General features: G+C 38.1%; 3 protein-coding genes across 12 annotated transcripts in view; all 3 read left to right on the top strand.

Moving 5' to 3' along the window:
• Positions 1-10,812, top strand: part of LOC127358002 (hemicentin-1) — a 32,404-nt gene extending 21,592 nt beyond the window's left edge. For 3 of the 5 annotated variants that reach the window (XM_051390767.1, XM_051390768.1, XM_051390769.1), the window contains exons 6-12: positions 3,674-3,949; positions 4,471-4,602; positions 5,096-5,161; positions 5,547-5,600; positions 8,140-8,205; positions 8,300-8,368; positions 10,114-10,812. In XM_051390767.1, the coding sequence (XP_051246727.1) occupies positions 3,674-3,949; positions 4,471-4,602; positions 5,096-5,161; positions 5,547-5,600; positions 8,140-8,205; positions 8,300-8,368; positions 10,114-10,181 (731 nt within the window). In that variant the 3' untranslated portion in view covers positions 10,182-10,812. The remainder of the gene's footprint in view (positions 1-3,673; positions 3,950-4,470; positions 4,603-5,095; positions 5,162-5,546; positions 5,601-8,139; positions 8,206-8,299; positions 8,369-10,113) is intronic. The other 2 variants (XM_051390770.1, XM_051390772.1) reach the window with 2 other exon arrangements.
• The window catches only part of LOC127358042 (uncharacterized), a 41,351-nt gene that overhangs the window by 4,424 nt on the left and 9,969 nt on the right, over positions 1-26,958 (top strand). For 3 of the 6 annotated variants that reach the window (XM_051390912.1, XM_051390917.1, XM_051390916.1), the window contains exons 1-2: positions 23,486-23,563; positions 24,858-25,133. The gene's annotated coding sequence lies outside the window, so the exon portion shown is untranslated. Of the gene's footprint in view, positions 1-164; positions 293-1,145; positions 1,424-23,485; positions 23,564-24,857; positions 25,134-25,918; positions 26,238-26,958 lie in introns of those variants that run through there. The other 3 variants (XM_051390913.1, XM_051390914.1, XM_051390915.1) reach the window with 3 other exon arrangements.
• On the top strand, positions 11,041-17,317 carry LOC127358038 (uncharacterized). The gene is made up of 11 exons (XM_051390905.1): positions 11,041-11,134; positions 12,459-12,734; positions 13,224-13,475; positions 14,632-14,787; positions 14,871-14,996; positions 15,079-15,189; positions 15,298-15,363; positions 15,964-16,017; positions 16,611-16,679; positions 16,756-16,824; positions 16,941-17,317. Exons 1-10 carry the CDS (start codon positions 11,068-11,070, stop codon positions 16,782-16,784), a joined length of 1,206 nt encoding a protein of 401 aa, XP_051246865.1. The 5' UTR covers positions 11,041-11,067; the 3' UTR covers positions 16,785-16,824; positions 16,941-17,317.

A 26,958-nucleotide genomic window follows, 5' to 3' on the forward strand; every position in this document is an offset into this window, starting at 1 on the left:
TTTCCATATATATATATATATATATAGGTAAATTTGACTTTCATGTGCTGGTTGAAATATGACGAGAGGAAACATCAGTGGCTGTTAACCACAGAAAGAAAGAGACAAATACATTCTAATAAGTTGACCATGTGGGTTTTTAGAGGAACTCACATTAAACACCTAGCTGAGTTCCTGTTCCCAGCTCAGACAGACAGTGTGCTCTGTTCAGTCAGTTCAGTCTGTATGAAGATGAGGGGGAATATCTGCTGCTGCCTGTTAGCTTTTGTTCTGAGCTGCAATGTCACTGCAGGTAAGAACTTTTCAAACTGTTCAGTCTGTGCAGCACTGTCATCAGTTTTAATAATGTTGTTTTATATTTTCATAGAAAGGATGAAACAGAGTTACTGTGAGGTAAAGTGAACATTACTCCAGGAAGTGTGTTTGTAATTAGTCTCAATAGATTAACTGATGTGAGTAATGAGCTCGATCAGAGGGAATACATTAACAAACATCTGCTCACATATTTTATGTTGCTTTTATGACCATAAAGTTCTGTAGAAGTGTTTGAACCGTGGCTTCTGAGGGTGAGATAGTGCACGTACACGGAAATAAATGTGCTCGCCTACGTGCAAACATATAACCTACTATTAATACATTTCACTTCATACAGAGAATATTTATCCTGGAGCAATGGTCTGTAAAGAACAAGCAGCAACAAAAGCCGACTGTTGCGCGGCCTCACTGCACTGTGTCTTGGCCAGAAAGTAACACTAGAACACACCCATTGACCACAGTGAGCTGTCAGACTCTCACAGTGCTTTACTATCAGCATATTATTTATTACAGGAACCTAAATATACTGGAAAATATAAATGCATGCAGAAATACAATGGTTGGTATTTTATTTTGAAAGGTATTTTAGAGCTCCGCTTAAAGTTGGTTGAACTTTGAATTTTGACTGACAACAGCCCTCCTCTGTATCTTTAGTGTGAACTGGTTATAATGTGGGAACAACAGGTTCACATTCATTAAACAAGGTCACATAATGAACACTGTGCATTCAACAGTTGATTGTGACTCTGATAATAAACTTTTTCTGTTCAATATTAGAAATGCTGACATTGTGAGAACAGCTGCTAATTTAATGTCTGTTTCTTTTGCAGCAATAATCCATAAAATAGTTGAGGAGAAGAACCCTGTCAGACTGAGTTGTCCTCACTCTGTGGAGGGTAAAGTGACGTGGAGCAGAGAGAGAGATGGAACTAAAGTTGACATACTTACAGCTGATGGTGACAGAGAGATAAGACACTTAATGATCCAGGCAAACGATACAGTTCACAGGCAGATAAATCACTTTACATTGGTAGAGTTAACATCTCAGACACTGGAAGATACTTCTGTAATAATGAACCAGCTGTGGAGCTGACGGTGATCCCATCAGGTAACATCAGACTTTAATAAAGTTGTTCTGTTTTCTCTTCATGTCTCTGAGCTAAATGTTTCATTTTTATTAAACTTTCACATATTAATGAAATGGTGGATTTCAAATGTAAATGTGTTTTTTAGGTTTCAGTTTCATCCATCAGTAGATTGGCAGGAACAGAAGGGAATTCATTTTCCATATTTACTTCCTGGTACTGTAGTTGAGTTTTGGTGAACGTCTGCAGTTCTGATTTTATTTCTTTCACTAAATCTGAAATCAAACACATTATATATTGCACATCTCTCTAACACCTAATTCAGGAACTTATTTTATGACGTATATTTTAAACTAAAATACAGCTGTATGGTGACAGATGTTAGTTCCTCGGTTTCACATGGTCTCTGACTTTACCCTGAATCTGTGTGATAAGTTTATGATGGTACATTATAAAATATGAGTCCTGTGTTGTTTGCTGTGTACAGGAACAACCAGACTTGATGCTGCAGAGAGGACCACCATCACTCTGAAATGTCCTCCTGATGTTGGAGGATCAGATGTTCCAACATGGAGCAGAGACGGTGGTGAAATACAAAAAAAAAGACGGTTTCTTTTTTCTCCTCCCCAAAAAAAATTTAAAAAAAAAAAACCACCACCTTGCTCTTTTTGAATTTTTTATTTTTAAAAAAAAAATTATGTATCAACTGTGAACAAAGGTGAGACATCTGAGGGAGGTGAGACACAAGAAGACAGACAGGAAGACAGAAATATTTTGTTCCCTTTGTACAGAGTCAGGCTAGCTGTTTCCCCCTGTTTCCAGTCTTTGTGCTAAGCTAACAGACAGCTGGCTGTAGCTCCATAAGAGTGGTATTGATCTTCTTTAAACAGATAATGCAGATAAACAACTGAACACAAGACTCAATAAAGGTAAATACAGTATGACTGTAATCTGCAGGTCTACCAAGATGGCAAGTTGAATTCTACCTTTGAATGAAACTCTCGTGGTTAAATGTCTGACACTTCTGACTCGTGACTGTCTGTGGTAAAGTGCACTTGAACTCAGTTATATATATATATCCTCTTTGTCACACTGATAACAGCACACCACTCACAACAAATACTACTACAACACAAACAGCAGCAGCTCCTGCAGCAACATTAAGAGAGACCCAGAAATACAAAGGAAAGTCAAACAGACCGGAACTGATGAAAAGGTGATCAATATGAGAGTCAGAGACCAGAACTAACCCTAAAACTACCAATAAAAACACTCTGAATGCAACAATAATAAACAATGTAAAGCAGTTACTGAAACAGAAAGATGCAGAGATATGCAGAAGAACAGGTTTAACTCAAATGAAACTTGTGGTTACAGTCAGATATAACACGCTCTGCACACGATGGTTCAAACTGAGAGAGCACTGTTGCTAGGCAACTCACCACAGGAAATGAATGGTGCTGTTCCCTTTTCACATTGACTGGACTTTATATTAAAGATATACACATTTGCTGCAGGGCACAAAGGTCATAGGTTAATGGTTCACTTAAATAGACAAATCAATTTTTAAAGGCACACTATGCAAGATTTTTACCTTAATATAACAGCTTCGAAGTCATTTTGATGGTAAACGAACTCGTAGTATAGCGAATCATCCTGATAGCAAAGCAGTGCAAGTCTGAAAGGTGGCGCCCCGCCAAATCTGGCTAGAATCACAAATTGCTTTACGGCATTCACTCAGACGTTACCTGGTCAGTAGACATCTTCGTCTGAGTCTATCTTTGCCTGTTCAATGTCCGAGCTTCCATCCTACTGAACATGTGTGTTTTCACTGTGTTTTTAGTGTGTGTTTTGCTATTTTTAACTCTTTTCTTACTTTCTTACTACTTTGTTCACGTCGCCTAAATACTTTTTGGGCGTTTTTGAGCACTTTTAATTTTTTGTTTGCACGGGTCTCCATGGCGACGGGGAGTGATGATCGCCCTGAGGTACCCTATCATCCTGACTGGAGAGAGACCCTCCATACCGGAGGATCTGAGGAGGATTCAGACTGTTGATATCTTGTTATCTTCATTTTTTCGAGTCAGAATATAATTACAGATTTCTTACATTTGAATTTTCATCAGTTAAAATTTAATTTATACGTAAGACAGAATTTACAACAAAATACAACAAAGCCATAAATTCTAACCCTGAAAGACAGAAACTACTGAATGTCATTATGATGCAATTATATTTACACATGAACTATGTATTCTCTATTTTCCACACAGAAAATACAACTAATACAGCAACAACAGCAACAACAGCAACAACAGCAACAACAACAACAACAACGAAACAAACTTCTACAACAACAATAACAGCAGCAACAACAACAACAACAAAACAAACTCCTACAACTTCAACACCAACAACAACAACAACAACAACAACAAAACAAATTCCTACAACTTCAACAACAACAACAACAAAACAAACTCCTACAACTTCAACAACAACAACAACAAAACAAACTCCTTCAACTTCAACACTGACTACAACACAGTGTAAGTACACCCTTCACCTCTGCTGCCTCCTCCCCTCTCCTGCACAGGACAGTGACTTCACAGCGTTTGGCCTCCAGAAACAGTAAACAGTTGACCTTCACAGTTGAACTGCGCCACCTGCTGTTGTAAATGTGTGATAGAAATAGTAATAGCTGAAGGATTATTTGACATCAGTGCTGCTGTAACCACAACCCTGATCAGCAGCAGCTATCTGTGCTCAGAGCTCGGGGGACTGTCAGTGTTTGGGATCATTCTACAGCGTCTAAAGCACAAGTCTGAACCACTGCGACAAAACAGAAACATAATTTAGGGTCAGCAAAAGCTACTTGACCTCCTGTGAATGAGGTGGGCCTGCCACCTCCGATCCACATTTACATGTTAAATGTTTAAAATGACGTACATCAGCAGTTGGAACAAATAATAATGCAATTCGAACCTGTAGATACGGAACTGAACCTGTGACAAACTGAGCACTGTACTGTGTATAACGTGACGTTATTCATTCTTACTTTGTCTTCCAGCGGCTCCTGAAAACCAGCAACCACCTGACACCCAACTTGGTTTGGTGTTAGGAATAGCTGTTTCCTTCTTCCTCCTTGTCATCATCATCATCATCGTCTACTGTACGCGGAGATGCAGGTTTAAGAGACAAGGTAAATAAAAACCTGTAAGCTATATGTTGACTGTATATACCCTACAGAGCGATTACAGGTAGATTTCCGTGGGTCAAGTTCGGCCCGTTGCTGCATCTCTCTTTCCCTTCTCTAATTAATAACTACATTTAAACTGTAAGCCTTAATATCTGGTCACACAGACAGAGAAAGATTGATGACGTACCCACAGTGAACTGCTGTGCTAACACTTTAGCTAGTTAGTCACATTAGTTCTCTGTGCTTTCTTCATTTTGTTTTTAACTGTTCATTCATATTTTATATTTGTGGGGCAGAATTAAACTGAACTGAATTTACTGATGACAAGCAATTGCTGCATTGTTGCGTTTCATAGACAACATCACGCTACACTAGAGCCCAATGAGACATCATTGTATGGGGTGTCAAAGGTCGCCTGTTTGTCATTTTAAAGCAGATAATCACTGATTACTCAGCAGACTACTGAAACTGTGACCTTCACAATCTTCTTTTGCAGGAACTGAAGAAAGTTTCCCTGTCTACGAGGATATACAGGACGGATCAGTGTTTCAGTCTACAAACGGTGAGAAACAATAAGAGTTACTTTTTAAAATAGATAATAGAATAATACCATTTCTATAATGAACAATATAAATTAAAGTCTACACTGTTTTATTTGTGCTTTGTGCATTTGTGAGTTTTGTGACATAAAAAAATCCTTTTTTTTTTTTTAAAAATAAGGGTATTTACAGAATAGAACGTATAATAACGTTCTGTAATTTAATTCACTTGAACTGAATTCACCTACCTGGGGAGTGTTGCCACCTGTAGCTGCTGGAGAGAAAGTCTCAATCACTAGAACTTTATATACAAATATGCAACTTTTCTGTCTTACAAAACAACCAAAGAGATAAAACAGAACATTAAACAAAGAGTTTAATGTTCTTTTTTTAAATTTCTTTTGGCAGGTGTGGAAAGCTTGTCTGGACCAACAGCTACATACTACATGATAGATCTTCCAGGTATCTTTCATAAGATTCAATTAAATTCAATTCAATTTTATTTGTATAGCGCCAATTCATAACAGAAGTTATCTCAGGACACTTTTCAAATAGAGCAGGTCTAGACCGAACTCTTTAACATTAATTACAGAGACCCAACAGTACCACCATGAGCAAGCACTAGGCGACAGGGCAAGGAAAACTGCCTGTTAAAAGGCAGAAACCTAGGACGATCCTCCGGTCTAGGTGGGTGGTGTCTTCTACCAGTTGGGGTGAGAGAGAGAGAGAGAGAGAGAGAGAGAGAGGCGAGAGAGGCAAGAGAGAGCGAGAGACAGACAGACAGACAGGTGCACAGCAGATCAGATCAGTTCTTAACTAGAATATTTGCATTTCCTGTGTTGCTTGCAGCAATAACATAATTACTATCAAATTATTGGACTTCATTGAAACTTACGAATAAAGTTAATATTACATGACCTATGCCACGTATCTACAGCACTGTCCTCTGTAACTTATTATTATTGTCAAATGGACTTGGCCAAAACTTTATTAACTGTCTCTGAAAGACAATTATTATCAAATTATTGGACTAAAACTTATGAAATACAGTCAATATTACTAATATACTTATTGTTACTATTTTTATTAATAAATATAATAGTACAGAGTACAGACAGAGTACAGACCCCTGACCTGTATCTACAGCACTGACCTATATAACAATATTCTTTTTACAAATTTTTGAATCAAATAAAGTGTACTGACCTCTGACCTGTATGCAGCACTGACCTGTGTCCTGTGCTCTGTAACTTAGTATTATTGTGGAGCTATTGTCAGGAGAATTGTATGAAATGTTACACACGTGCAGCATGGCTTTATGTACATTATTCATGAATTTAGTTGCAATCCAATTTAACATTGAATAATTATGGCCTGTTTAGTGCATCGGTCCCTGCCTTCGTAAGTGATCCCCAAACACAAACTGTCAAGACAAAAGGATCTTGTTTGGCTTCATCTACATATGCTACCCTGCTGTTGTGCGAAAGATTGGATGAAATATGTGCAAAAAGAAGCATATATCTCTTTCCCCAAAAAAAAGGGGGCAAAATGTTTTTAAGGGATGAATGGGCGTGGCCTATTATCAGTAACACTGGCATCATCCAAGGAACCTGCTGTATAAAAATTAGGGATGTCCGATATTTTCGGCCGATATTCACTAAAAATTTAATATTGGGAATTATCGGTATCGGGTTTTTATAACCGATGTTTGTTCTGTAGGCTTCAGCATTTCCGAGCCTGCATGAACGCAGCATGGGACGTTTACCGGTGCGCGCTAGATGACGTATAACAACAACAACTACACTATGCTGGTTGGTTGCTAACGTGGCTAACAAGCAAACAATTTAAAGCTGAATGATTTTAATATTAACACAAAATAAGTTCAATGCACCTTAAATATTTGACCCTGCTATGAGCTGTTCCTTAACCAAACTAACAATTGGCTTAGAATTTACATTAGCACTCCTTCAGGTGAATAATACAATTAAACACATTAAGCAAAGCTAGTGCTTAGCGTTAGCGCTCTTTTCAGTATTAATACAATGAAAGTTGAAGTTGTTCTCTTATTTTGCACAGACAGTGTTTACATTTGGAAAGCCATGTTGCATTTATGTATGCATCCAGTGGGTAGGGTGGCCATCGGTCCGGCTGCAGGCGCCTTTTGACACATTACCTCGTTAGTTTAATACTTATTGGCTAAAAATATGAGTCAAAATAAGTAATTTCATTGGTTACATTTTTGTGTTGTGACCTATCAACACATGGCTAATTTTAATATATAAATGAGCCATGTGTTGACTCACCGCAGTTGCTAGGTTACCACCAGGCTGTCAATCAAGCTCTCAGTGACAGAGAACGTAAGGTGAGCTAACGTCAGTTGTTGGACTGAAATTCTGAAAATGCTCATACTCATCTGAAACAGAAGGTGCTGTATTTTTTTCCCCTTTATCTATCCAGATAAAAACATTAAGAACAGTTTCTGTATGATGTTTATTAGACCTATGTAATCTGAATTTGAAGGCCAAGTTGTCATGAGCTGTATCTTGTATATTTATTATTAGCTATGTGGTATGTGTATGCACCTTTATGTAATCTGGTGGAAAAACATTAAAATTTAAAACCGGATCATACCAAACAAATATCTGCTTGCGTGTCCCCGTGTATGCAAAGTGTCCTCCTTTTTGATGTGAAGGAAATGGCCACCCTACCAGTGGGGCATCACAATAAAATGAGGCATAATGTGTTAATTCCACAATAGGAGATATGTTATGTTGTTACCTAACAGTTTTGGTGTAAAAAGCCTGCATATATCGGTATCGGGTGATATCGGTATCGGAAATTTGGACAATATCAGAATATCAGATATCGGCAGAAAAGCCAATATCGAGCATCCCTAATAAAAATGTTTCTTCTTGTTTTATTGAAATTGTAAAACGTTGTAATTTGGTATCCTTACCTGTAGAATATCGTTAATAAAGCTTGTTGGTAAATGTTTTAATAGGTGGTTCAACAAACGAACCCACATATTCCACCATCACTGATCTTCCACCAGTGGGAGAGAAGACTGGTAATCAACATTCACAATCACACATTTTAACATTGAAACAAATATTCTGAGGTTATATTTCTGGTTATTCATTATATTTAATTTCTTTTAACAGAGACATTTCTACCTAATGACTCTCCATATTCCTTGATCGGCGGCACTTTTCTTGGAGGAAATAATAAAGGTAACTTTAATCATCAGCTGCAGATTTTACATACAGTGGTGGCCAAAATTATTAGAACACCTGACAGATCTGAAAATATTGGCCTTTTTTTGCCTCCAAAACATGATTTAATTTCATAATGTTCATTAAACATGCAGATGGTTGTCCTACTGTTTTATCCACTTTTAACTGTAATATTTGCAATTACAGCAGCACATCTTTCTGGCATAATGTCAATATATTTACTCAATAACTTAAACACTAACATTATCCCATGCCTTCTGCAACTCAAGCCAAAGGCTTTCCTTTGAATGTACAATAGGTCTGTCCAGTTTATTTTCCAACTCGCCCCAAATTTGCACGATGGGGTTGAGGTCCTGACTTTGAGGGGGCCGGTGCATCGTTTTCAATGTTCCAGCAGATTCGTTCTGTCGCAGGTAGATCCGGCAATAGTTAGAAGAATGTTTAGGGTCATTGTCCTCTTGGAAAATAAATCCAGGCCCAATAAGACGACCCCAGATGGTACTCCATGACTCACCAGAATGTTGTGGTATACTTTCTTATCCGTGATGCCATCACTTTTTACTAAGTCACCTGTTCCTGAGGCTGAAATGACACCCTACACCATAATATTACCCCATCTCCCCCCTCCCTCGTACACTCTAACTGAAATATGCTTGTTGCCAAACTGTTCAAACTTGGACTCATCAGTCCACAACACTTTATACCAATCTTCCTTTGTCCATTTTTGTGTTCTTTTGCAAATTTCAGGCGTTTCATTCTATTTTTCTCTTTCAGTAATGTTTCTTTGCTGCTATTCTGCCAACAAGTCCTTCTTCTCCCAGTTTCCGACGCACAGTTCTTGAAGACACTGTTGCACCATTAGTCACTGTTGTGTTGATCTCGTCACGCAGTTCTCATGAGGTCTTTCTTCGGACTGAGAATTTTGAGATGCTTCACTTGTCTGAAAGTTTCCTTTTTCTACCATCATGGTGGTCTAAAGTGTACTTTATAGTGCTTTGACTGCATTTCAAGTCCTTGGCTATGCAGCAGTAACTCCAGCCAGCATCAAAAAAGGGCCTTATTTCGAACCCATTGCTCACTTGTTAGCTCCTTCTTCACCTTAGCCACGTTCAAAGAGCAAGATGTGCTTCAAGACTACTTCTAGAGGCTTTGAATTTATACCAATTGGTGGTGTGGCCTCAGTGATCAAACCCTAATGTTACCAATCACTTAATGAGCAGGATAGGCCTTGTACATTCAAAAGAATCACACAGCTGTATCTTGCATCACCATCAATTTAACCATGATCACACCTGACAATGATTACACAACTAACTTGGCTTCTTCTGTGAAGGAACATGATTGTGTGACATTGACAGTGAAATAGGCCTAGCTTGTTTTTTGTAAGGAAAATGACCTAAATCTTCTTATGATGGCTCTATTCTATGGTTTAGAGAGCATAATGATGACTTTGTAGATCTCATTCGTATTACGGGTATTTTAATAGCCAATTAAACAAAAACAACTAAAACCTCTTAAATAAGTGTCATAATAACTTTGGCCACCACTGTATTTACTGTAAGTTTACTGGGTCAAAGTTATAATATGAGCTACGTAAACAGACAGATTGTATTTCCAAATGAGGCAAAATAAAAAAGTAAATCTACAAAAGCTAAGTTGAATATATATTGAATGATAAGCAGTTGTGAGTAATTTTCACCTACATAGTGACAGAAATTCTGTGATTATGTCTCGATGAACAGGTTCTTCACAGCCGACTGAAAACACGTATTCTTTTCTGGAGAAACCCAAAGCACCTGGAAACCAGTGACCAACGTTGGACCTGAACAGTGTACCGCTGTCAGGTTGAAACCTGCTTCTGTAAGAGCTGTTTATAGGAAAATACGGGGAAACAAAGCTTGTTTCTTTTTCTAAAGTCAAGATTAAACCAGTTTCAGGGGGTTTGGGGCATGGGTCTTTGAGGCTATTTTGTATATCTGTATATAATACGTCTGTGTACCAATTTTCAGATATACATAAATATATTGTGAAACAGGGTGCAATGACTGCAGGTTAGGGGGCGCTGTTGAGGCATTTTGCCACGCCCATGTGCATGATCCATAGAATATGTACATTTTCGCCACTGCTGAAAAAAGTGACTGATTTCTGTCTTTCTTGGCTGTGGGTGGTTGTTGTCATTCAGATGTGTTGTAGTCTTGAAAATGCCATTAGGTCCTAAATATTTTGTATTTTGTGTCTATAGCTATCTTTGTTTCTTTATCTCTGACTAGGACACTTTATGTTGGTTTTTCCTTTAATTTGTCACCCGTCTGTATCTTCTTAATGTATTATTATTTATATATTATTATTTTAAATAGTATTAAATGTACCTCAGACAGTTTCTGTACTGCGACATGATTTCCCCTCTCTGGAGCTTAATAAATGCATTTGATTTGATTAAATTTGATGTTTTCTATTTTTTCCAGTGTATATATATATATAACTGGTGTGCTGGTTGTGACTGACCGATAACCATATTGTTTATTCAGAGGAGAGGAAACCTCAGTGGCTGTTAACCACAGAAAGAAAGAGACAAATACATTCTATTGAGTTGACATTGTGGGTTTTTTTGTTAGAGGAACACACGATAACACCTAGCTGAGTTCCTGTTCTCAGCTCAGACAGACAGTGTGCTCTGTTCAGTCAGTTCAGTCTGTATGAAGATGAGGGGGAATATCTGCTGCTGCCTGTTAGCTTTTGTTCAGAGCTGCAATGTCACTGCAGGTAAGAACTTTTCAAACTGTTCAGTCTGTGCAGCACTGTCATCAGTTTTAATAACACTGTTTTACATTTTCATATTTCATAAAATTATGTTCATGAGCAATTAAACAGCCAGAGTTACTGTGAGGTAAAGTGAACATTACTTCAGGAAGTGTGTTTGTAAATAGTCTCGATAGATTAACTGATGTGAATAATGAGATCGATCAGAGGGAATACATTAACAAACATCTGCTCACATATTTTATGTTGCTTTTATGACCATAAAGTTCTGTAGAAGTGTTAGAATTGCACCGTGGTTTCTGAGGGTGAGATAGTGCACGTACACAGACATGAACACTCGTCTACGTGCAAACATATAACCTACAATTATTACATTTCACTTCATATAGAGAATATTTGCAATGTTTTTTGCTCTACACTGAGAAACTAAAACAGCCAGCACACAGCAGACAGTACACAACAGTCTGTGTGACTTTCTAGAGCTCCTGAAAACACCAAACCGTCATTAAAGAATTAGCAGCCACAAGAGCAGACTGTTGCATCGCACTAGAACACTAAAACACACTGTCAACTACAGTGAACAGCCAACTAGCACGTATGTCCTGCACCTGCGCGAGAGGTAATAACTCTACACAGCAGCAGGTGGCGGTAGTCTGCATTCAGCATTCAAAAAATAACCCTGGAAGATCTAGGACTGGAGATATAAAGAAAGGCAGCCCTGTGTAGGTTGTAGGTTTCCCTGCTCTCGCTTTGTGAAACAGCTGCTTGTTGTTAAAATATCTGTGTATTTGAGCGATCTGATGAAGTTGATAATGAGTCGATCGTCTGCGTGCTCTCTGAACAACCAATCAGAGTGATTTCTCTCACCGATGGCCTCCGCCACCAATTTAACATGCCAGTAAAATCCACCGACGGTCCAACGTTGGCCCGGTGTGTTAGAGCCTTTGAACAGACCAAAATGAGGTTGCATAAAATGACAATAAAGAACGTGCCAAGTACGTAACGTGCATTGAATTTGCCAGAACAGACAGAGTCAATAACAAATGTTTGAAAAGTATTTTCTTTTGATGCAATTTTGTTCCACTTTCTCTCTGTGGACAAGTGTGGCTGCAATCTCCACTGACAACAACCCTCCTCTGTATCTTTAGTGTGAACTGGTTATAATGTGGGAACAACAGGTTCACATTCATTAAACAAGGTCACATAATGAACACTGTGCATTCAACAGTTGATTGTGACTCTGATAGTAAACTGTTTGTTCAATGCAATATTAGAAATGCTGACATTGTGAGAACAGATGCTAATTTAATGTCTGTTTCTTTTGCAGCAATAATCCATAAAATAGTTGAGGAGAAGGACCCTGTCTCTCTGCGTTGTCCTCACTCTGTGGAGGGTAAAGTGACGTGGAGCAGAGAGAGAGATGGAACTAAAGTTGACATATTTACAATTGATGGTGACAGAGAGATAAGACACAATGATCCAGGCAAACGATACAGTTCACAGACAGATAAATCACTTTACATTGGTAGAGTTACTGTCTCAGACACTGGAAGATACTTCTGTAATAATGAACCAGCTGTGGAGCTGACGGTGATCCCATCAGGTAACATCAGACTTTAATAAAGTTGTTCTGTTTTCTCTTCATGTCTCTGAGCTAAATGTTTCATTTTTATTAAACTTTCACATATTAATGAAATGGTGGATTTCAAATGTAAATGTGTTTTTTAGGTTTCAGTTTCATCCATCAGTAGATTGGCAGGAACAGAAGGGAATTCATTTTCCATATTTACTTCCTGGTACTGTAGTTGAGTTTTGGTGAACATCTGTAGTTCTGATTTTATTTCTTTCACTAAATCTGAAATCAAATACATTATATATGTATACAACTATCTCTGATCTCATCTGCACACCTCTCTAACACCTAATTCAGGAACTTATTTGATGACGTATATTTTAAACTAAAATACAGCTGTGCAGTGACAGATGTTAGTTCCTCGGTTTCACATGGTCTCTGACTTTATCCTGAATCTGTGTGATAAGTTTATGATGGTACATTATAAAATATGAGTCCTGTGTTGTTTGCTGTGTACAGGAACAACCAGACTTGATGCTGCAGAGAGGACCACCATCACTCTGAAATGTCCTCCTGATGTTGGAGGATCAGATGTTCCAACATGGAGCAGAGACGCTGTTGAAATACAACAACAGAGACGGTTTCATGTTTCACCTGCTGACAACACGTTGATAATAACAGACCTGCAGCCTGCTGACTCTGGACTTTATTACTGTGATGGAAAACCTGCTGCGTATCTGACTGTGAACAAAGATGAGACATCTGAGAGAGGTGAGACACAAGAAGACAGACAGGAAGACAGAAATATTTTGTTCCCTTTGTACAGAGTCAGGCTAGCTGTTTCCCCCTGTTTCCAGTCTTTGTGCTAAGCTAACAGACAGCTGGCTGTAGCTCCATAAGAGTGGTATTGATCTTCTTTAAACAGATAATGCAGATAAACAACTGAACACAAGACTCAATAAAGGTAAATACAGTATGACTGTAATCTGCAGGTCTACCAAGATGGCAAGTTGAATTCTACCTTTGAATGAAACTCTCGTGGTTAAATGTCTGACACTTCTGACCCGTGACTGTCTGTGGTAAAGTGCACTTGAACCCAGTTATATATATATATATCCTCTTTGTCACACTGATAACAGCACACCACTCACAACAAATACTACTACAACACAAACAGCAGCAGCTCCTGCAGCAACATTAAGAGAGACCCAGAAATACAAAGGAAAGTCAAACAGAGCTGAACTGATGAAAAGGTGATCAATATGAGAGTCAGAGACCAGAACTAACCCTAAAACTACCAATAAAAACACTCTGAATGCAACAATAATAAATAATGTAAAGCAGTTACTGAAACAGAAAGATGCAGAGATATGCAGAAGAACAGGTTTAACTCAAATGAAACTTGTGGTTACAGTCAGATAAAACACGCTCTGCACACGATGGTTCAAACTGAGAGAGCACTGTTGCTAGGCAACTCACCACAGGAAATGAATGGTGCTGTTCAGTGCTGACATTGTGTATTACAATGGTAAAATCTGAGGGCACAAAGGCTTAATACACAATTTAGATTCATTTAAACAGACGAATCCATTTCTGAAACCATTAATACATTTTTTTAAAAACAACGTAGCATTCCTAGAGAAATAAAGATAAAACTTTTATATTATTACTTTTTTTATTGCAGTGACAATCACACTATCAAGCATGGCTAACCTGGATTTTGTCCTGTAGGCCGACATGCGTTTGTTTTTTTCAGCTGAAAGCTAACATTGGGACATACTGCTGTGTGCTAACCAGTGACACTAACATCTACTATGGGAGCCATGTTGGTTACAGTAATACTATTAGCAACCAGAAAATCCCAGAATGTAAGCACGATGCAATTACATCAGCATACTGTACGATTCATTTTCTCTGCTCCATACAGACGGTGAAACGACACCAACATCAACAACATCATCAACAACAACAACGTCAACAACATCAACAACATCATCAACATCAACAACATCAACAACAACAACATCAACAACATCAACAACACCAGCAGCAGAAGGAACTACAGGAACTACAGTATTACAGTGTAAGTACATCCCTCTCTTCTGCTCACTCTCAGCTAAATGATCAGAGATCTTCTGTGTTATTAATTCTTACTTTGTCTCTCAGCGCCTCCTAAAGACCAGAGAACACCTCTTAGTTTGGTGATTGAAGTCGTTGTCCTTTTCCTCTTACTCTTCATCATCATCAACATCATCATCTGCTGTAGACAGAGATGCAGGTTTGAGAGACAAGGTGAACAAACTGAGTGAATAGACTGACGTGTCAAAGGCTGATTGTTTTTGGTTTTTATATTTATTTTTGGGGCTTTTTGAAGGAAGGAAAGTGGAAGAGAGAGGAGACGACACGCAGCTAGGGGCCACAGGTCAGACTCAAACCCACGGTCGCTACAGCTCAGCCTCGGTACATGTGGTACCAGCTCTACCAGGTCAGCTACCAGGGCACCCTCCCTCCCCTGGTTTGTCATTTTAAAGCAGATAACCACTGATTACTCAGCAGATTACTGAAACTGTGACCTTCACAATCTCTTTTGCAGGAACTGAAGAAACAGACGCTGTCTATGATTGTATTCAGGATGAATCTGTGCTTCAATCTATAAACCGTGAGAATAAATGGGTTCCTTTTAAAGTATTTTTATTTGTGTTATTTGTGCTCGCATTCATGAGTATTGTGGATGTTTAAACTGCAGCTTTAAAGCTTTTTACAAAATCCTCAAGAACTCTTCTGTCCATCTGAGTCCAGAAAACTTCAATTTGTTACACAATAAACACAATTTTTAACCTCTTTCCCAAAGTGCAACTCAAGGTGCAAAAGGCAGCAGCCAAAGAACTCATCATATCTCCGAGCCAGATTTATTTTAACCAAAATTTTAAAGTTTTTAAATATTTTCCACCATTTCATATCTGTAGGTTACATTGTAACACCTTGCTCTATATTCCATACGTACAGGAATGTCCCCACCTGTACTGATGGAATATGCAGGTGGGTGGACAGATAGATATTAATCTCAATACCAGGGTTGCCCAATCTGCTTTTGGCCTGTGACCCACCATTAAGTTTCAGTTTTGACTCCAAGGAAAAAGGTTTGGGCACCTTTCTCTCAATAAGAGACACTTTTCTGTCTTATAGAACAACCACGAAGATACAACAGAACCTTAATCCAAAAGTTTAGTATTCTTCTGTTTTGCTTTGTTTCTGGCAGGTGAGGAAAGTTTGCCTGGATCAATAGATTCATTCAGCATGTCAGATTATTCAGGTAAATAATTAAAAACAACATAAGAGATGAGACGGTCTACAGGGGCTGACTGATGATATGTGGATCTCATGTACAGTGTGTGTGTGTGTGTGTGTACCTGAATTGAGTTTACAGCAGCCAATCGCACTGAGTGTTACGCTGACCACCGCTATGCAGCTAGCGCTATGAGCTAGTCTCAGCATTTACCTTAACTTCCCATTAAACACAGCCGGACCCGGGACCAAACACAATGTCTGAGACTGAAGGTGTCAGTTTGAAGGGAAATACAGTTGTATTACAGAGACATCATCGTATGGGTGTCAAAGGTCGCCCGTTTGTCAGTGTAAAGCAGATAATCACTGATTACTCAGCAGATTTCTGAAACCGAGACCTTGTGAAAATGTTCGACTATGACGATATAGAGGATGGATCATTGTTTCAATCTACAAACGGTGATCACTCAGGGCTCTTCTCCTCCTTCTTTCTTGTCTAACTTTATAAATTGGATGAATCTCACGTTGATGTCCACAGATTTCTAAAGTTCAGAAACTGTAATCAGGTTTATCCTTGAGTTGGTTCTGGTTAATGATGGCTGTTGGTTAATGTTTTAATAGATGAATCAAACCACAGTGATCCAACGTATTCAACCATCTCTGATCTTCCTCCAGTGCAAATGAAGACCGGTAAAGACATCAACATTCACATTTAAACATTGAACCAAATGGTTATTCATTGTATTTAATATTTTTTTGTGTACAGACACATTTCCACCTAATGAGTTCTCGTAATCCTGGATCAGCTGCACTTTTCTCGGTGGAAATAATAAAGGTAACTTTAATCATCAGCTCCACATTCTGGTTTGTTGTATTAAATGTAAATACATTTGTACTGTAGGTTTACTGGATCAAAGAGCCGTTATAATATGAGATTTCTTTTCCTCACAGCCGACTGACAACACGTATTCTTTACTGGAGAAACCCAAAGCAGCTGGAAACCAGTGACCAACGTTGGACCTGAATATTGTGCCGCTGTTACTGTGAGGGGAAAAAGCGGATTTATTTTTTGAAAGTTGAGCTTAAAACTGTTTGACTGGCGAAAAAGAAAATGTGACTTAATTCATGTGTACGTTAAGATCCTCACATCATTCCCAAATGTAAAATTCACAACTTATGAAAGATGTAAAATCATCTTTTTCTTGCAAAGGCGCCTTAAAGCTCCATGAAATTTACCTTTGGGTATTATATTGTAATTATTGTAATTTTATGTTTTTAAATGTATTTAAGAATTTCTTTTACTAAAAAAACATATTTGAGATCATTAATTCAATTCAATTTTATTTGTAAAGCGCCAATTCATAACAGAAGTTATCTCAGGACACTTTTCAAATAGAGCAGGTCTAGACCGAACTCTTTATAACTTAAGTTAAGAGCATCCTTCCATGTAAGCCGCTGTGTCAGCAAAGACTCCACTAATGTTGTTAATCAGTGTGACCAGATTAAAAGAGCAGCGAAGGAATCTGATACATACACCAACATCAATCAATGGATCAATGGATCAGCCAGTGAGAGCAGAGAGACCATAATGTGTCACACACTAACATTATGGTCTCATAATGAAGTTTTGCAGATCACTTCACTTCCTGTCCTTTTGTTTGCCCCGCCTTGATCTCTTATGTTAAACAGAGGAACCGACAAGCAGAACTCAAACTCAGTTGGTTGTGTTACCAAAGACAGGCTTTATTGAGAACCAGCTGATGAAATGGTGACGTGAAGGTCCTGCTGGCAGTGGTGAGAAGATTATGGCTGAGATCCAGGCAGAGTGGAACTGAAGATGGAGGCAGCGCGGCTGATGGGAAAGAGCGGGCAGGTAGCGGAAGTGAAGGTGGTGATCGTGAGGCACGGCAAAAAACAAGGTTAAAGTTCACAGCACAGACAGGAAAAAAAACTTCTAACATTTTTAAGTGGGCAAGAAGGTTACTACCAGGCATAGAGAGACAACGATGTGACAGAGAGTGGACGGAGAACCAGGGTTTATATACTGCAGGACTGATGAGTTGATGGCTGGCAGGTTTGAGCAGTCAGACAGGTGAGCAGGTAATCAGGGAGAGTGGAGTCCACAGAGAGAGAGAGACAGGGACACCAGGGAGGAAATAAACTCCAAAGAACTACTGACCATAACTTGATCATGTTCATCCAGATCTAAGAGTATATAATGTCTGTTGGTCAGTCTGCTGCAGGTCGTCTTTGTGTCAAACGTTCATGCAGTTTAAATAGTGTCGTGTTAAACTTTGGTTTGGATTATTGTGTTGTGGTGTTCTTCCTTTGCCCTCCAGATTTCTTTGTTTGTGCTTATCGAAGTTTCATTTAATCAAGTAAAAAACAGTTTTAACCTCAAGGACTTGTGTCGCGTCGTGCCTTTGAGTCCTGCTTCTTGGTTCCAGTTATAACAACTATAACATGATTTCCCTTTTGGGGATCAATAAAGTCATAACTTATAAAATATAAGACAATGATAGCTATGTTTTTTATTTTTTTTTATTTTTTTTGTGACTTTCTTGTGCTGGTTGTGACCATATTGTATTTTTAGAAGAGAGGAAACATCAGTGGCTGTTAACCACAGAAAGAAAGAGACAAATACATTCTAATAAGTTGACCATGTGGGTTTTTAGAGGAACTCACGATAACACCTAGCTGAGTTCCTGTTCCCAGCTCAGACAGACAGCGTGCTCTGTTCAGTCAGTTCAGTCTGTATGAAGATGAGGGGGAATATCTGCTGCTGCCTGTTAGCTTTTGTTCTGAGCTGCAATGTCACTGCAGGTAAGAACTTTTCAAACTGTTCAGTCTGTGCAGCACTGTCATCAGTTTTAATAATGTTGTTTTATATTTTCATAGAAATGATGAAACAGAGTTACTGTGAGGTAAAGTGAACATTAAACATCTGCTCACATATTTTATGTTGCTTTTATGACCATAAATTTTAATTTTTTGAACATCAGTGTTAACTAATAAGATGCGACTACCAACTCTTTTTGACACGCAGCAAAGGGCAGCAGGTACTGAGAATAACATACAATACATTATTCATTCTTTCTTTGTCTTCCAGCACCTCCTCCAGACCAGATACCACCTCTTGGTTTGATGTTAGGAATAGTCGTCCCCTTACCTGTCCTCATCATCATCATCTTCATCTTCTACTTTACTCAGAGTTGCAGGTTTAAAAGACAAGGTGAATAAAAATGATCTTCTATGGAGCTTTTTTTTTAAGATCAAATTATAGCTTTCCTCAGAGAAATGTGCAGAGGTCATCTGAGATTTATTGTCCTCTAGACAAGGTCTGTACGATATGGTAAAATTGTGGGAATAATCATTTTTGCATCTGTATGGGTTCACTTTGGTGAGACTAAACTGACCTGGTTTGATCTGGTCTTTACTGTACTTCCACCCTGACAGTAGGTTGACCTCTGTTCAGAAGATTCAATTTACTGATAAGAAGAAACTGTTTCACTGTTGTGTTTTATATCAGAATCAGAATCAGAAATACTTTATTGATCCCCGGGGGGAAATTTGTTCATTACAGTTGTTCCACTCACACAACGTTAAAGAAAAGTACTTACATACAATATCTAACACAATAGAATAAAAATGAATGTTTATGTATATACATATAGTAAAAAGCTGCCTGTTTGTCAACGGATTTGTGACCTTCACAATCTTTTTTATAGGAACTGAAGAAATACACACGGCCTATGATGAGATACCGTGTGGATTGGTGTTCATGTCTACAAACATTGAGAAAAAATAAGTGTTCCATTTTCAGAATAGACAGACTTCCTTTTTCTATAATGATCGAGACTGTTATGAAATGGAGTTGTACACTGGGATCTTTGTGTTTGCTTTTGTGAGAATTGTAACATTTTAGAAAAAATCTTGCTTTGACTGTTTGATGTTTAACAACAGCTTTAAAAGTTTTTTAGTTTTCCTAAGTTCTACTCTAACTTCTACTTCTAAGTTTTTTAGTTTTCCTAAGTTCAACGCGGCAGCCAAAGAAGTAGCCATTATCTCCTTGCCAGATTTTTTTGTTATGTTTTTAGATATTTTCCACCCAGTTGCAAGTTTGTAACTGTTGTTCTCCTCAGCCTGTTAAATGTCCAGAGAATGACTCCACCTGTAACTGTAACTGAGACAGTCTCAATACGATAGAGAACTTCATAAACAAATGCATTTATACTTTTCTGTCTTATAAAACAACCAATAAGATACAACAGAACAAAAAGTTTAGTATTATTTTGTTTGCTTTGTTGCCAGGTGTGGAAAGCTTATACAGATCAACAGCTACGTACAACATGACAGATTTCCTGGGTAAATAATGAAAAGCAGACGTTCATAAGATCAATGCTTAGCTTAAAATGTTACTCTAAATCTGTTCTGAATAATAAAGTTTTTTGGTAAATGTTTTAATAAATATTCATATTCCATATTCCATCATCCCCAATCATCCACCAGTGGAAAAGAAGACCAGTTAAGACATCAACATTTACGATCACACATTTCAACATTGACCCAAATATTCTGATGCTTTCTTTTTTGGTTAGTGTATATTCACTATATTTATATTTATTTGTTTTTACAGAGACATTTCTACCTAATGAGTCCACATATTCCTTGATTACCTACACCATTATCCGCGGAAATACTAAAGGTAACTTTAATCATCAGCTTCACATTTTGGTTTGCATTGTATTAAGAGTAAATACATATGTACTGTAGGTTTACTGGGTCAAAGATTCCTTATAACACAAGATACTTAAAAAGGTGGATTGCATTCCCAAACATACGAATATTTGCATTTGCTGCTGCAACAGTTGGTCACATCTGAAGATACAATTCAAATTTGGTCATAATTGAAAACTGTTTTCAATAGATATAGCTAGGATTTATTAATGGCCACAAGGTGGAGCTATTGTTACACACACGTGCAATGTGGCTTTATGTACAACATCCCCAAATTTATTAGCAATCCAATGCAGCTTTTAAAAAGTATGCCCCATTAAGTGCAACAGGCAACACCTTCAAATATTTGGTAAAATGTATGAAATAAAGTTATGTCCTGTAAAGCTATGCCCTGTATCTACAGCACTGATTTATGCCTTGTATCTATAACACTGACGGCTGCTCTGTATTTACAGCACAGCCCTCTGCCCTGTATCAACAACACTTGACTTTTGCCCTGTATCTATAGCACTAACCTCTGGCCTGTATCTGCCCTGTGCTCCGTAACTTTGTCTTATTGTCCAATTACTTAAATATTTATTAACTGTCTCTGAAAGACAATTAGTGTCAAATTATTGGACTTCACTCACAGATGAAAGTGATAGAAATTCTGTGGTTTTTTTCCTCAATGGGCAGATTGGAAACAAGAGTGACCAACGTTGGACCAGAATATTGTGCTGCTGTCCATATGAAAACCTGCTTCTGCAAGAATCAGAATCCTGCACCCTGGGAAAAACACCGTTGGGGCCTGCAGCTTTGCCGGAGTGGAGTCTCGTCAGCTGTCTTCTCACCAGGTCAGGCGTGAAGGACACTTCAAGAGTTGTCTTTTACGTTGATGATTCACTGTTATACCTCTCATTTAAACCACATGACCTTAACAATCTAAATATTTTGCATTCCTGTTTATCCCAATGTCACAGACTGGATGGCAGCTAGGTTTCCACATCTTCATACTAGAAATTACCATAGCTTGTTTTTATAAATTACAAAACATCTCCAAGATAAGACACAGGCCCAGTTTTATTGACACAGAAAAAGTCAGTGATGCCTTTATATCATCACACCTGGACTACTGTAACTCTCTTTTTACCAGCTTACACTTCCACTCAGTCTCACAAATAAAATTAAGCCAGAACTCAGCAGCCAGGTTATTGACCAGATTCAGGAGGTCATGTCACTGCACTGGCTTTCCATAAAGTCTAGAATACATTTCAAAATGTTATTAATTGCCTACAAGTCCATCCATGGTTGGCTCCAGATAATATCAAAGAACTTTTAAGCGCCTCTTGCAGACTCACCTCTACAAGATGGCCTATACTTAAAAAGGTTTTACCTCTTAGAATTGCATCATATTTGTCTGTATATGTGGTTATCTCCTTTAATTAGATTTCAGCCAGTTTTATATTAATTTATTTTTTTCATTTTACATTTACACTTCCATCTCAGCTCAGCGCTGCGGGATTATGTGCTCATGTTCTTTATTTTGTATGCTTATAGGGGGACTCACACAGGTTTCTGATTTTAATATCTGTTCTGTATCTTTTAATCTGAAAAGCATGAGCATAAGCTTGAAAACTGCTGTATAAATAAAATTATTATCATACATGAAAAGAAAACCTGCCTTCTCATACCTCGTTCCTTGTCTGTGTTTAAAACATTTTCTTTTTTTAATTTAAAAACACCTGAACATTTCCCACAGCAGTATTGGGTCCCCATATATTAGCAACTACATTTGAGATTAAAATGGAGACACAAGTATATGACTTTTCCAAGTATATAACTTTCCATAATATAAGATATAAGAACATTTAAATGTTTTGTGATTTTAACAAAGGTAAACAAATAATTTGTTGGCATTCTAACACATTACTGCTGAGCTATTACTAGCGCAGCAGCATGTTAATAAATCATCCCATTTAAAAAAGCCCATAAAAGCCAGACATAATAATAAAAAACACAAAATGTTGCTGAGTGAGGTTAAATTCTGGGAGTTTCTAATTTGCATTATTAGAATGTTTTCTCACTTCTTTCTTATTTCTATTCTTAATAGTGTGATATCATATAAACCCTCTTCCTTTCCGTGACATCCAACCTCACACCATCCTCCACCCACTGACTTTCTGTGATGAAAATAGTTTTGTTGGGTGGACACAGAAGCTGTCTTTCATTCTCTCACCCACACTCACGAATCTTTACTTCCTCTGTGTGTTGCATGCGAACTGTTCATTTCCAGACTGAGAGGCAGACTGACCTCAGTGATTCACCTACTGTACACTTGCTACGTAAGGTTTAACTCTTCAAAGTCACTAAGCACAGTAGTGAGGACACACAATAAATACTTAAGGAGAAAATATAATCTTGTCCTTGTTTTTCTTTATCTTTACAGACAAACACGCTACTTCACAATAAAAGTCAGCTTGTGTTTCAACAGTTAAATGCTTTTAATGTGAAGCTGCAGCAGTAGGAAATATTGGGTTTGTATTAGCAGTAACTTAATACAACTTTTCTCAGGGTATTATGCCGCAAATATTCAGTGTGTAGTGTCAGTGAGACACAAAATACACAATAAAAAGTTACTACCCAGCACTACATGAGGAAACATTACTGGTGTTTAACAAAAAAAGACACATTGAGAAAAAGGCTTTCTTAAGAATTACGTAGTTTCCTGTTTTCAGCCCACACAGAATATGTGATCTGACATTATTGTGTGTATTGAATCATTTCAGTGTGTATCAGGATGAGGGTGAGCGTCTTCAGCTGGCTGTTAGTCTTTGCTCTGGGCTGTAATGTCAGTGCACGTAAGAACTTTTTTCATTTATCTATTTATTGCACTTGTCTTAATACTTTATGTTCTCTGCACTGTTGTTTGTATTCATTGTCATAATGCGGGCCACACTCTGAGGCCGTGCTATATTTTGGGCTTGTATTTCATGTCATTGATGTATAGTTTATATTTAATTTAAAGAACCACAGATTAAAAGAATCATATGAAATATATGTGTACTCTGCACTTTAGAGTTAAATATTCTAAATCAGCTTTATGAAGAATATGAACGTATACAAGGAATCTGACTCCAGTTTTTCGTTACTCTCAATGTTACAGTAGGACAGTTTACAGGAAGTTGGAAACAGATACACAGCTAAAAATAAGAGGGGTAAAAATAAACATTTGACTGCATAGATGAAGAAATACATGCGTGTATAAACGAACAATGAACAATAAGCAGAGTGTTGGAATAAATACTGAATGATTAGATTACTTTATATACGTAAAACAAGTGGTTATGTACACTATGCCTGTATAGATGTCTATATATCAGTCCCTCCAGATGTTTGCAAGCTTTAATTTAAATTGCGATGCATGTTCCAATGAAACTGCAAAAATAGTTGCGGTTATTTTTTACTTTTTGTATAATTAATTAAAAACCGAAGACTTGTTCCAGTAAGAATAACATTGCACTGTTTGGAGGGTAAATGTGAGACGTTCCTGTCGCACATGTCAGTTTGGTCTGTAGCTTCACAACGAGAAACAAGGAAGTGAGTTTGGTGACTCACCGTTTTGGGCAGGAAACTACGGTGATCGGACACAAGTGCAGGATTTACAGGAACTGGTTGAATTTAACTGTTGTATCTACAGTATACAGTGTTCAGGATTTATATGTTAACATCTCAGTCTGTGTGTTAAAAGGTCCAGTGTGTAGGATTTAGTGGTATCTAGCAGTGTAGTTGCAGATTGCAACTCTCTCCCTTCACCCTGCCCTTTCAAGCACGAAGGAGAGACTACAGCAGTCTAACTGCCCTGTTTACAGCCAGTATCTGGTTTGTTCGTTCTGTAGAAACATAATGTTTCATAAGGCAGACTCCACAGAAGACGACCTACAGTGTCTGTACATATAAAAACATACCTACGAATAAAATGTATCATTTCTGCCAATAGATCATCCTCAATGTTACACACTGGACCTCTAAAGTATAAAATATATCCTTTCCAACAGACATCTCATTAGATAAGACATCTTATTAGATAAGATGTGCTCAGAAAATAACTTCCAATGGATATTTATTTATTGAAGAAATGTGTTTCTTTTTCAGAAATAACCTATAAAGCATCCAAGGAGAAGAACTCTGTCACTCTGCGTTGTCCCCAATCTGTGGAGGGTAAAGTGACGTGGAGCAGAGAGAGAGATGGAACTAAAGTTGACATACTTACAACTGGTGACAGTGACATAAAACACATTAATGATCCAGGCAGACGATACAGTTCACTGGCAGATAAATCACTTCACATTCATAGAGTTACTGTCTCAGACACTGGAAGATATTTCTGTAATAATGAACCAGCTGTGGAGCTGACAGTGATCCCATCAGGTAACATCAGACTTTAATAAAGTAAAATGACATATCTAAGAAATGGTGGATTTCAAAGGCAAATGTTTTCTGTTCATGTTTTAAAATCATGTCTCTGAGTTAAATGTTACATTTTTTATTCAACTTTGATAACAATAATAGTTTTGAATGAATGAATAAAATTGTGCATTTCAACTGTAAATGTATGTATGTAAACTATTTTACCAATTTACTTATTTTTTTAAGACTTATTAATTTTGTAAGTAATGTGTTATATATATATAGCTTCACTATATTTGAACTCACACAGATGTTGAACCTTTCACTGTATGATCATCAATGTTGGGGAAGCTTTTTTAAAAACATCCAAATCGATCCGGTCAGATGTATTACTGCATCAACAGAACAAACAAACTAATAGAAGCAGTGGTAAACCTGCAACTCTCCACGATCTGGACCCAGCAGTCTGAGTCCATCCCAACTCTTCTCACATTGTCTTTATAACGTCTCTGTTCTTTAAAACGGGGATGAGAAACATAAACAACAACGTGTCCGCCTTGATGGTTTGACGTGAAAGCTCAGGAACAGTGACCTCAATCCTAAACCAAAAAAACGTTCTCGCTGGGTTATGTGTGAAAGTAACCTCGACAGAAACAGTTTGAAAAAATATACTGAAGTGTAAATTAAACACCTGGAAACTGTGGCGGAACTAGACTTTAATACAGGGGGTGGTCGGAAGGTGGTCAGGGATTTATGAGGGGGGGCCATATACTAGGCCTAATAAATGAAAACTCTGGGATACCGCAGGTCGGATTCGAACACGAATCACTGTAGCAATCCGTAGATAGATCGGCAGCTGTACCGACTGGTACTGTACATCACTTCTTGACTGTTGAGTTAAACTCAGGGGAAAGAGTTTTCTGACGGACGGAAAGTGGCTGGAGAGAACGGACCTCAGTTTCACTTTCAGTTTCTGGCGCAGCAGTTAAACCGGCGCACCGTCATTCATTAGGAAATTAAAAACACCGTGGGAAAAGTCGGTGTCTTGGCAAAACAAAGAGAAGGCTGCACATCACCGACACTAGACGCAAGACTCAGCTCAAGGATCAAATAAAGACGCCACTGGTATGAGAATTAATGAATCAACTAGTTTCATGTTGGGAGCTGCTGATATCTGGGCTGGGGTCTGTCTGTGCCTCATCTGTGTTTTTTAGCAAAAAGATGGAAATATCTCCGTTCCTCTTCATTGTTATCTGTTTATTCTGCCTTCTCTGTTTGCGTTTAAAAATCTTGCTGTTTTCGATGTGACGTGCACCTGTCAATCAACTGGGGTGGCACCCAGGGTGTCCAATCAGGTTCCAGCGGTGGCCAGTGCTACCCCGGCCACCCCTCTAGCTCCGCCCCTACCTGGATAAAAGAAAAAAATATTAAAAATGAGCACATCTGGAGATACATAGTTTTAATGGGACAGGAAGGGTATGGCACCTTTGTCTCTGTTCTCTGTCCTTCTGTCGTTACTTCTTTTCCTCTCTCTCTCTCTCTCTCTCTCTCTCTCTCTCTCTCTCTCTCTCTCTCTCTCCCACCCACCCACCTAGAGCCGAAGGGTCTGTCCAAGGTTCAAGTGTCCTGAGAGAACTTCTGTCATGAATTGGCGCTATACAAATAAAACTAATTTGAATTGAATTGAAAGCTGTCAGACAAATGTAAGGGAGTAAAAGCTAATTATTTACCTCTGAGATTTAGTGGAGTAAAGTCGTCTAGCAGCACTTTGACTGTTATTCCTCCACTTGTGTGCAAGAACAAGGAGTTTCTCAAAGAAAGTCTTCACACCTTCTGACTTGTATTA

Source organism: Dicentrarchus labrax, unplaced genomic scaffold (assembly GCF_905237075.1).
Source record: "Dicentrarchus labrax unplaced genomic scaffold, dlabrax2021, whole genome shotgun sequence".
Classification (NCBI taxonomy): domain Eukaryota; kingdom Metazoa; phylum Chordata; class Actinopteri; family Moronidae; genus Dicentrarchus; species Dicentrarchus labrax.

Excerpts from the sequence above, each read along its gene's own strand:
- LOC127358038 (XM_051390905.1), top strand. The coding sequence starts at position 11,068 with ATGAAGATGAGGGGGAATATCTGCTGCTGCCTGTTAGCTTTTGTTCAG. Across the intron at positions 15,190-15,297 it reads TGTGGTACCAGCTCTACCAG|GAACTGAAGAAACAGACGCT; the intron begins GTCAGCTACCAG and ends TCTCTTTTGCAG. Across the intron at positions 16,680-16,755 it reads TCCAGTGCAAATGAAGACCG|ACACATTTCCACCTAATGAG; the intron begins GTAAAGACATCA and ends TTTTGTGTACAG.